The following is an 11,749-nucleotide window of genomic DNA, read 5'->3' on the forward strand; positions in this document are numbered from 1 at the left end:
TAATAATAATAATAATAATAATAAACCCTAGGGTTTCAATAGGGTCCTTGGCACCGCTGGTGCCTTGGACAGTCGGTGCCCTGGCACCGCCTGTCCTTCGCACCCTCGGTGCTCGGACCCTAATAATAATAATAATAAACCCTAGGGTTTCAATAGGGTCCTTGGCACCGCTGGTGCCTTGGACAGTCGGTGCCCTGGCACCGCCTGTCCTTCGCACCCTCGGTGCTCGGACCCTAATAATAAACCCTAGGGTTTCAATAGGGTCCTTGGCACCGCTGGTGCCTTGGACAGTCGGTGCCCTGGCACCGCCTGTCCTTCGCACCCTCGGTGCTCGGACCCTAATAAGCTTGTGTGAACCATGTCGCGCAAAAGAGCTTTCAGAGGATCTAGAATCAAGAATTGTTGATTTACATATAGCTAGAAAGGGTTATAAAGGATTTCAAAGACTTTAGAAATTCACCACTCTACAGTTAGGCAAACGATTTACAAATGGAGGCACTTTAGGACTGTGGCTACTCTACCAAGAAGGGGGCGCTCAGTCACAATGACCCCAAGAGCACAACGAAGACTCATTAATAAGATAAAGACATAACCCCAAGTGACAGCCAAAGATTTGAAGGCGTCATTGGACCTGGCTAACATGTGTGCTCACAAATTTACAGTGCGTAAAACACTGAACAAGCAGGGTGTCTATGGCAGGACACCAAGAAGGAAGTTACTGCTTACTAAAAAACATTGCTGCAGGCCTGAAGCCTGCAAGAGCACACTGACACTCCACAGCAGTGTTGACAAAATGCTTTGTGGACTGATGAAACAAAGATTGAACTATTTAGAAAGAACACACAGCACTACATCTGGTGTAAAAAAGGGCATGGCATATCATCATGGAAACATCATCCCAACTGTAAAGTATGGTGGAGGAAATATAATGATTTGGACCTACTTTGCTCAGGGCCTGGTCAGCTTGCAAGCATCGAGAGGAAGATGAATTTCCAAGCGTATGAAAAAAAATTCTTTAGCATTACCGGGCTTTGCAAAAATCCGGCTGATGTTCAGCTGTTTGGCTCTGTCAGATTTATTGTGGCCAGCACGAAGGAGAGCAGAAATCTCAACTCTTTTGACTTCCATCTTGATACAACTTCACCGGAGAACAAATTGGTATTAACGACACCTGCCTATTAGGTAGAACTTTCAGTTTGTTTAATTGAATTTTTCACTCCGACATGTAAACGTCTCTAAAGATCATGAAACTGAGTGTAACAGAACTTTTGCAAAGCCCGGTATGTGAGAAAGTCTGTACATTAGCTGAAACTCTGCAGATGTTGAGTGATGCAATGGGATCAAACTCAAAACACTACAGCAAGACCACAACAGAATGGCCCGAGAAAAACCAATTTGGACTTATGGAGTGGCCCAATCAGAGCCCAGACCTCAACCCAATAGAAATGCTATGGAATGACTTGAAGAGAGCCATATACCCGAGAAGTCCAAAGAATATGAACGAGATAAAGCAGTTCTGCCGGGAGGAATTGGCTAAAATTCTTTATGAACGATGTACAGTTCGGATCCACAGCTCCAGGAAGCGCCTGGTTGAGGTTATTGCTGTCAAGGGGGGTCAGTCAGTTATTTATGCGGTTATGTTATGCAGAAAACACTCAACTGTATGTCTCATTCAAGCCTGGTACCACTGATGTTTCATATATTATGTCCTGTCTGGCAGAAATAAAAACTGGATTTTGAACAATTTTCAAAACATAAAGACTGCAATTGGTTTCAAAATGCTGCTGGTAGGTTTTAACATGCACTAAGAGGAGTGATCACATTACACCAATCCCTGCTGCCCTTCTCTGGATAACTGAGAGTAAGAATAGATTTTGAGATTTTACTTCTGGTTTTTACAGCATTGAATGGTCAGGTTCCTGCTAATAACTCCCTATCACTCTGATTACTGCTTAAGATCCACCGGCAACGTCCTAGTGATCGTTTAAAATTCCTTCTAAAGGAGAACAGCTTTTGCTGTTCTGACCCCACAGCTGTAGAACGATCTGCCTACAGATTTCATGCAGGAAACCTTAGTGTCCTCTTTAAAATCTCAGACTCATTTTTACTCCACCAAGGAATGCGGCAGAGTTATGTGACCATCAGTGTACCTTTATCTGTTTATCTATGAGTCTGCCTGTGTGCAACATTACTCAAAAACGGACAAATGGATTTTGGCAGTGATGCGACTTATAGTCTGGATCCACAGATTTGTTAAAGATTTCTGTATCATTGCAAGATAGCAGCATGGCGTCACTGTAACTAGGACAACAAGTGAACACTACATCAGCTGCCTGCTGACGATCACATGATTGCAATCCAACTACAAATCCATTGGAATTTATCTTTTGGAGATGATATAAGGAACAATTGATTAAATTGTGGAGGTGTTTCCGAGTCCCATCAATTCCCACCGCCCTACATATTTAGGTCACGTGATTCGGTATGCATACATAACGTACACATGCATAACATTCGCCCGACGTGTCCCCCAGTCCGCCGTTACTATAGGAACCGATCCTATATTCACCGCAGCCGCCAGCCTGCTGACCCCCACCCCCTTATCTATATTACATCATATCATAGGACATCATGAGACATCATAGAACCCATCATCATCCCCCAATTCCGCCAGCACAACCCCAACTTTCTGTTTATGGATGATAATGCTCCACCACATGGTGCCAGAATTGTCACAGCTTGACTTCAGGAAGTTGGAGTGACTCATATGGTATGGCCAGCAATGTCCCCAGACCTGAACCCCATTGAGCACGTCTGTGACCAGCTGGATGCTCGTACCCCACCCCCACGTGACCAGGCAGAGCTGCATGTAGCACTTGTGGAGGAGTTGAACACATTGCCTCAGAACAACATCATGAGGCTAGTTAGGAGCATGAGACGTCACTGTCAAGCTGTCATTGCGGCAAATGGTGGAAACACCTGCTACTGACTTTGTCAATTTTGGTTATTTGGGGCTTTTTTTGTTATTGTCTATTGTTGGGGTAATAAATATTGCACTACTGAAAATGGTGCTTCTTCATATTCATTAATAGTAATATCAAAGGGAACTATTACTCTTTTTTTAAAATTAAGACCAAATAAGAAAAGCACTCATGTAAATAACAATATCTATAAGTTATTGTGAGTAGTGTAAATGGTGAATTTTAATTTTAATTTCTAATTATTACAAAAATATTTGCAACTGCATGAAAATTAATTCTTATGAGTTAAAACAGCCCTGTATAAAACATAAAAAAGGAACAGATGTGGAAGCTCAGTACCGCCACAAGACAAAACGAGAAGGCAACAAAGAAAAAAAATGCATGAGGGAAATCAGCTTAGCTACATCACACCAGAGAACCTTTTTTCATGCTCTCAGAATGTTTCAAATTGCTTTGCAGCAAAGTCACATTATCTGTTTCGGTTGTGACACCCATGGACCAACTAAGTCAGCATGGTCACAGAATAAACGCCTGTGTACCACTCCACCTTATCCCAATGTAACATATTAAGTATCAACCAAGAAACCACCGCTGTCACAAACCTAACATAAGGGGATATAAGGGCCTACTGAGAAGTGCACGACCAGCCAAAATACGCCACAACCGCATGTAAAGACATCACTTGTAGCATACGCTGCTGTGTACAAGGCAACAACAGTGAGCATTGTCTTAGCTAGAGGGTGTCAGTAGATACATAGAACTGAAAACAACTCTGTCATGCTGGTAAATGAACAACAGGAACCTGTGTGCAAGCCCGCAAAATCTGACAGGACGGACTGTCATGTGCAGATGAGAGCAGTGCTGGCAAATACCACAAATTGACTGGTGCAGTGTTTCAGAGTAATCTACCTTTTAACCTTGACGTCCAGAGAATCTACAGAGCCTCGGTGTGAGTAGCTCTCTCCAGTCTGCTCTGAGCTCAGCAGAGGCCGGCAGTCATCCTCCATTATTCCGCTGACGTTCAGCTAGTCTCTCATCACCTGACTGTGAGGAAATATATTGTAAAATTTGATCAGCTACAACCACAGCAACCATAAAACATTAAAAAAACTGTACTACACTTACTGTGTTTTCCCTTACTGTTTTTCTTGGTCTGTTTATATATATTTTTTATTCTGTACTTACTTGCATGTGCAATTAAGTCTACCTGTCTACTGTGGCCAAAACTATTTACAATAGTAATATTATTTTTGATATCTATAGGAAATTTAAAAGAACACTCAAATTCACTTTTAATTTTGCTTATTGTTTGTTTATCTTATCTTATCTTTTGACAAATAAATTTCACTAAAAATAAAGGTGTAGGAACAGTGGGGATTTACGACTTCAATAAATGTGTATTATTAGCATGAAATCAATATTTCATTGTTTAAGATTCATAGTTGTCATTGACGTGGTTATCTAACATTTTATTCTGACAAGGATCCAATTAAAACTTTGGTGCATTGCTTAGAGGCACCTATAGAACGAGTTCCAGACATAAGAGGTGAGGTTGAAAATGACCATAAAAGAATCAACATCGCTAGTGTTGAATAAAACTGAGCTGCTGACTCACAGACACTGAAAACGATGAGGTCTGCCTTCTTATATGAAGAACATCTGCAGCTTCTGCACAAGTCAAAATACCGAGAATCTCTGATGTATAGACCTAAATCTATCATTGTTTTCAGACTGGATGTTGACAGGAGTCCGACTCTGTAAACACAGACTGACGGAAGGCTCACGTGAACTGTAGTCAGAAATGTGAGAAAGTAAAGCTGCGAGTCTGCAACAGAAGAGACGAGTCATGTGCCATCACTTTAACTAAGTTAACCGACTGATCGACACGCGTTAACAATACAGACACCATTTAAATGAAAGTCTGCAGTGAGCTGTTCCTCATTCTATCTTCAACTCATCTTGTTGTCTCAGCAAATGTTTCAACCACAAAGTTGTCTGGAAATGAAATGTCAACGCAACAACGGCTCCTTCCTGTCTCACAAGTCCTTTCTTTTGACCGGCGCTGTGGACAGTTCACACAATATTACGAAAATAAATACATACCGGCTGCAATCTACAAAACTGCTGTGAACCTCAGCAGGACTCCAGAGCAGATGAAACTACAATTTGAAGTGTATACTTCCTCCTGTGTTGCTGCTGCTGTTGTTCTTTTTCTACTACTGCTTCCTCCTCCTCTACTTCCGCTTTTACTTCCTCTTGTGAGGTTTAATGGTACTTTCTAGCTTTTAGGCTTCGTTACTGCCATCTTCTGGACTCAAAATGTCTTTGTTAGCTGTATTCAGTCATCCCGTTTTTTTCTGCTTTGTTTTCTTTCTTTGAGCCATCAGTAAAATACTCCAACAAATTCCATATTTAACTCTTTCATCATGGGTCATTCCAGAATTGGAGGACATTTGGGCTTCAAAAATAGACCTCCTCTTTTACAATTTTCTGCTCCATATTCATCAGTAATAGGTAATAAACTATCAAAGGCTTGGTTGACTCAGCTTGCACATCAGTGGTCCATTTTATTCCATGTTTTATTTCTTATTTTGCTAACACTACTCTAATCACAGTAACAGGGTTGCTAATCCATGCTAATGTTAGCTTTTTCTCCAGACAAGAAGCTAGATATTTAGCTAGCTGTTACTGCTGACCAAGAGGACAAACTTACTGATGGGAAAAAGTAAAAAGAATTGGTCTTCTCTGGTCTTATCCTGACAATATAAGGTAGAGTGAAACATTCAATTAAGGCTGACAATGAATGAAAATATGAAAAATAGAAGAGAGGACATAGCTTTGTTCTTCCCATTCTTTAGAAAAACTGATGTTATTCCAGGATATCAAGTGATTCACTGTTTTCTTCTTCCTCTACCAGCTAAAAAGTTTATGCTGACATGTTGTGCCACCCGTCCCTTAAAATACGGAATCGTCCTTTATTTGACAATCAATTGTAGTAAATTGTTCCGTATTTTCATAAATGTCCCATACACGTCTGTCACACACGCATCAAAACTGCATAATAAACAAATAAAACACAGGAAATATTAAGGGCAGCCAGTTTCATCTTCCTTAGACCCATGTAGCGAGGACCAATGCGAGGTCCAGCGGATACACTTTTCTGTTTGCCGGTCCTCTCACAGGTTTCCTGGTTACAGACGCTGCTGCTCCCGCATGTTTAAAAATGTCTACACCCGAAACTCCACCACATCCAAAGAAGCAAAAACGTTTGCAAAAAGCACAGATTGGAAGACTGGAACCCCTGGCAATAGTTACAGGCAGGGACAGCTGGTATAAATGGGCTAGCAGGGCTAAGCCCTCCTAGGCCAACACAAAAAAGATGAGAAAATTATTTTTTAAATAACTCACAACAGATTGTTTTAAGTTTAGGTGAAAACAAAGGTAGCAACAGCACCAATCAGTCAAAGAAAACATAAGATATCTCTAAATGGGCTTATTTTTTTTACAGCCCCAGCAAGATACAGTCCGCTTTCATTCACTTCGTTCTTGTAAGTGATTGACAGGTGTCATGTCCCGCCCCCGTGATTTACTGATCATTTGGGCTAACTTCAGTCAGCCCACAGGCCTTTTACGCAGCGAGAAAAGGTTAAGCTATGGCCGGCGTTAGCATGAACGAGGTGGATTATTTGCTTTCATGTCCATTTTCCCCAATGCCTTTGGAGGAAAAGCTGGGAAGTTAAGAGACTGGGATCACATCGGCCGTCGATGTGAGCTTTCTTTTCAAATAAGGTAGGCCCATGTTGACCTGTAAAGGAGTGTGACACCTTGTTTTTGCCAAGGTCTGAAGGCATGTTTTGCACTACATGTTGCCAAACAGTTGTAATAAGACAGTTGCAGCAGGCTATCTGTAGGCAGTCGTTGCAGTTGGAACACGTTTTGTAGTGGTGTGTGTGTGTGTGTGTGTTGTGTGTGTGTGTGTGTGTGTGTGGTGTGTGTGTTGGTGTGTGTGTGTGAGTGAGAGAGTGAGTGAGAGAGAGTGTGATGTAGAGCACTGAAAAAGTATAGTGTACTGTTAATTTGATGTAACTGTGTGTATCATAGGTGATGTTGCTTTTGCAGCTGTGTTAACCATCTAATCGGTAGGAATCGGTAGTTGGAAAGTTGGAAAGATATTCACAGATTCAAACTTCCAGCATCAATAGCACATTTAGATGTAGGTTGTCATAACATAAACGATGCCTCTTTCCCATCATTGTAAGGCAGATGATGTGCTACAAGCCCTGTTTATCAAAGTAGCTGTCTTTCAGTTGCAGAAATAACGTTGGTGTCTATGGAGGGAACAGGTACGGTCTGCAAATTGCAAACGCTGCAACAGGAGAGAGACACTAATATTCAATAACCTCACTCTGATACACTGTACTGTCACCAGAATCACTGCAGCCTTCAACTGGCTCCAGTTGACACCAGTGTTTTTCCTGCAGCTTGAAAGACAGCTACTTTTGGTAAAATGGGCTTGTAGCACAATTCTTTTCTCCTTTTTAAAAAATTTGGTCTCAGGTCAAGTAATTTACACAGCAACTGTTTTAGTATTTTGGACATAGATTATTTGAAAATTTGATGGAATGTCCTGCAATTCTGAATGACTTTTATATGATTGTAGTCCTCATTGTATAATCTGTGTATTGTTAACTGAACACGTTAGGTAGGTTCGGGTCCACCTCTTCTAACTCAAGTGATGACACTGAGACTGCTGGACAAAACATCACTGATATTCTCCTTTGTACTCAGAGGACTGTTTCAATCCCACCACAGTTATTCAATTAACCAGCCATCAGACACTGCATATAGAATGGTAGCCTATATGTGGATGTCCTCCATTGCTCCTTAAACATAACCTGAGGGCTGGACCTGAATAGCCTCCAATTCTTTAAGGAGCCCGGCTAACCTGACTGAGGTGCACGTTCAGATATGAAGCCGACACGTTACAGATCAGTCAAATTAACCGAATGGGAATGTGTCTGAAAGGGGCTCTACAGAGCCTAATGCAGATCTATAACCAGCACCTCCATAGTCCACCTTGTCCTGATCAGTGCCAAATTCATGCAGTTCAAGGATGAAAATATCTGCTCACCTTTCTTTTCCTGTTGAAGATTCTCATGACATAATTTTTCTCTACTTTTTAATGTGCTCTCTTCATGTTAATCAGTTTCATTTTCACCATTTTCTAACCCTTTCATTTTTGAAAAAGGCTAATTCATTTTCTGAACCAAATACCTTCTGTAATTTTCAGAAGTGTTACTTCAAATGCTAGAGAATAAAGCATTGTCTGAGAACATTTTTCAGCAGCAGACTGATTTGCATTCCGGTGCTGTAGTGTTGTGGCGCAGTGTATGTGGAACTGTCACCCAGTGGAACAGTCCGCTCAATGGTGTGCTTTTAATAGCAATGGACCTCTTGAGCGAGGAGATAAGAACAACAAGCTATGACCAACATTACCTGTTAGTTAAATGCAATGCATTTTAAGTTGAATCTGTGCATGGGATGTAGACCAATAGGACAGATTTTAAAAAAATAATAATACCACCAGATATATTCTGTGACAAAATAATTAGCCTGAAGATGTTTCCTTCATGGATATGCCCTGGATTTTCTGATATCACGATCTTTGCCACTACATCAACCATATACCAATGACTCATCATTATAACTCTGACAGAAACAAGTCTGTAAGTGCTTGTCTATCCTGCTTACTCAAGTCTGAATATTTGACAAAAATGATGCCTTAATTACAAAGGTAACATACATCATAATTTTATGATCAATAAGAACTTTCTTTAACAGATTAATTAAATTCCCACTTAGCAGAAGTACAAACTGTTTCAACCCATATATGCATACAATACAGGATTACTTAAACTGGAAATAAACAAAAGCATAGTAATTCTGGAAAACATTAATGGAAAACATAAAAAAAACAAAACAATGATCAATACAAAACCAATAACACACATGTTCACGTTCCAATTATCCAGTGACAAATCAGCACAAAGTCTGCAAACTCAAACAACTTTGACCTTTTGTAGACTTAAAATGTTTTGCTGTGAAATAACTCTGCTACTTGAAAAAATATTCAAATACATAAACCTTCTGAATAATAAAGAGTACAAAATGATGTCATTAGATTGTCTGTTGATCTTTTCAATATTGTCACAAAGGCAGTATAACTGTAAAATAAAACATGTTTATTTTTCTTTTCCCAAAAATAAATGCCACCTCATGATGGACTGCCTTAGAATTTTGGATATCTGGTTTAAAATGCTTTTAATATAATGCTCAGGGACATAATCAGGGTCAGGCTGATCCTCATTCTGGTTATCTGAGAGTTGAAGAGGCTGGTAATAATAACATTTACTAGTTAAACTTCACAATTTGTGACCACAAAACCACCTACTAAGCATTTCAGAAATACTATGCATTACAAAGTAAATTGGAAATTTTCATCTGAAGACTGTAATGACACCCGCCATACGTTTCACTGACATTAGCTCCAAAACACCGGGCAGAACACGGACAACACTTAAACCTGCTATGCAGAAGTTAAAATGCTACTTCCCAACAAACACTAAAAGAGTGTTTTGAGATAATGAACAGGGGTGAAAGTTACACCATGTGCTCACGTTGGCAGAGATTGCTGACAAGTGATCAGATTTTCTCTATCACAAACCAGGAGCTAAAACTCTAACTTGAAGGGCTGTGCATTTTAAACAAATAGAAAGTTGGATTTTTAAAATTTCCCAAAATCTTTGGAAGCAGCACTATTTGAGAACAGCAGCTAGGACATCAATTTTCTATTTTTTCTACTTTTTGATAGTTCCTCTGTGCATGCATTGTCAGCTGGGGTCCATAAAAGCACCTTTATATAATGTAACATTAGCACCATTTCTTATATAGTTTTCCTTTTATAGTGGAACCCACCCATTGGCCATGCATACACTCTAAAAACTTTGTTTTCTTGGTTACCATTTCTAAACATAGCATTGTTTCAAACATTACAAGGCAAGTAACTGAATATTCATACAGTACTTTACATGTAGAGATGAACTTATTACAGTACACGTAAAGAAAGTGCTGAGTACAAAACTTTCTTGTTTTTTAATCTTAGTTTACAGGACTATAGGACAACAACAGTGTTTACTTACAGGTATCTAAATTTACAGTTTTTCACATGTTCATTTATTCACTTCAGTTCATTTTAAATGAATACCAAACATCTACACCTCTACATTTTCCACTCCATAACTCTGTTGGTAAACCTAAAGCAAAACTAAACAGCAACCAGAACGTCTGCTTTAAGTGATGTGCACATTTACATCACTCTACTTGCACAACCACAGATAAACATATACACTTTGTCTGAGTGATTTCCACTTCTGTTCTCTGAATAATTAGTTTGCAAAATGATCATTTCATCCTGAATGTGAGCATGACATCCAAATTTACCACAAAAATCTTATGAGAAACTAGTCTTTCTGTTGGCACTGGCCAGTTCAATATCTTTAAACCATTTATATCTGCTAAACAACCAGAAGTCAATTCTTTTGATGCCTTCAGTAAAAAAAGAGACCAGTCTTCTCTTCTAGGCTATTGAAACCTAAAAGAAACTGAAAGAGAAGTCCAGTTGCTCTTAACTGAAGCTCCTAGGATCACCAAGATCTAGATGACTGAAAAAGTATAGACACAAGAATTAAATTAGGAAGAGACACAGTCAATCTGTAAAGGTGCTTTAAGGGCGTCAGGGTTGGAAACATTAGATCTTTGTTAACAGTCCAAGTTTTTTTTTTCAAACTGTTTGTTCAAGTCCAACGTCCTGTAGCCCTCCACCCATAGCCATGTATTTACTGTACGTGAAAGTAAGATCATCTCAACTGACTTAAAGGACCATACCAGAAGTTTTGTATGCATTGTTTCTGTCACTTAATAACAACCCCAAACCCATCTTCTTAGTATCAAATAGTCAATATTTTTTATAGTTTCTTGCATGACAAAGAAGAGCACCTGTGGCCAAAATATGCTGGATACATTGCTTTTTGTGCTTTTATACTCTTTTGATGATGATTCTGACAGAAGCACTGACTCATGCATTTAGTCACACCTTGAAAAATAGCATTTAGAAGCTGCAGAGCACACAGATGGACAGCACAGAATTAACAGGAAACAATCACTCTTGACCTTGGAAACAGAATACAAAAATGGCACTACACATTATTATGTATATGGAGTTGACCATAAAATGCAATTGGCAGGCTATTTCAGTGCAATGACATGGTATTCCTCGCGACAAGGAGAACCAGTCATGTTAAGAAATAGTAGAAAGCTTGAATTGAAAAGTTGAGAAGACATTAGTATGTGACCTTTTTTGCTTTCCTTTCCCTTTGTTGTGTCAAAGCAGAGAAGTTGGATACACAACATTACCATACATTACAGAAGGTACATTTAGCTAAAATGTGTATTTTTTCATTCTTTTTCTCTGGTGAAATCTTGCCAATTATGTGATCCAGTGCCACTGAAGGCTGACCACAGCTGCTGTTCTCTGTCAATAAGGGAATCTTCAGCTCTTATGGCTAGTAAGTCTAGAGAGTGAGTGTGTCAGACACTTAAACTGAAATTGCATGCTATTACATACTGCAAACATCAGATTGATTTGATTCTAATTATGTCAGTATATCAAACAGGTGTATTTTACGGGTTCATAGTTTCAGAATTATCTA

General features: G+C 39.5%; 1 protein-coding gene across 1 annotated transcript in view; it reads right to left on the reverse strand.

The window, feature by feature from the left end:
* The window catches only part of slc38a9 (solute carrier family 38 member 9), a 40,058-nt gene extending 34,817 nt beyond the window's left edge, over positions 1 to 5,241 (reverse strand). The window contains 2 exon segments of the mRNA XM_051938921.1: positions 3,891 to 4,025; positions 5,085 to 5,241. Of these exon segments, the coding sequence (XP_051794881.1) occupies positions 3,891 to 3,988 (98 nt within the window). The 5' untranslated portion in view covers positions 3,989 to 4,025; positions 5,085 to 5,241.
* Between the last annotated feature and the right edge of the window lie 6,508 nt (positions 5,242 to 11,749).

The sequence above is a fragment of the Acanthochromis polyacanthus genome, chromosome 18 (genome assembly GCF_021347895.1).
Source record: "Acanthochromis polyacanthus isolate Apoly-LR-REF ecotype Palm Island chromosome 18, KAUST_Apoly_ChrSc, whole genome shotgun sequence".
NCBI classification, from domain to species: Eukaryota; Metazoa; Chordata; class Actinopteri; family Pomacentridae; genus Acanthochromis; species Acanthochromis polyacanthus.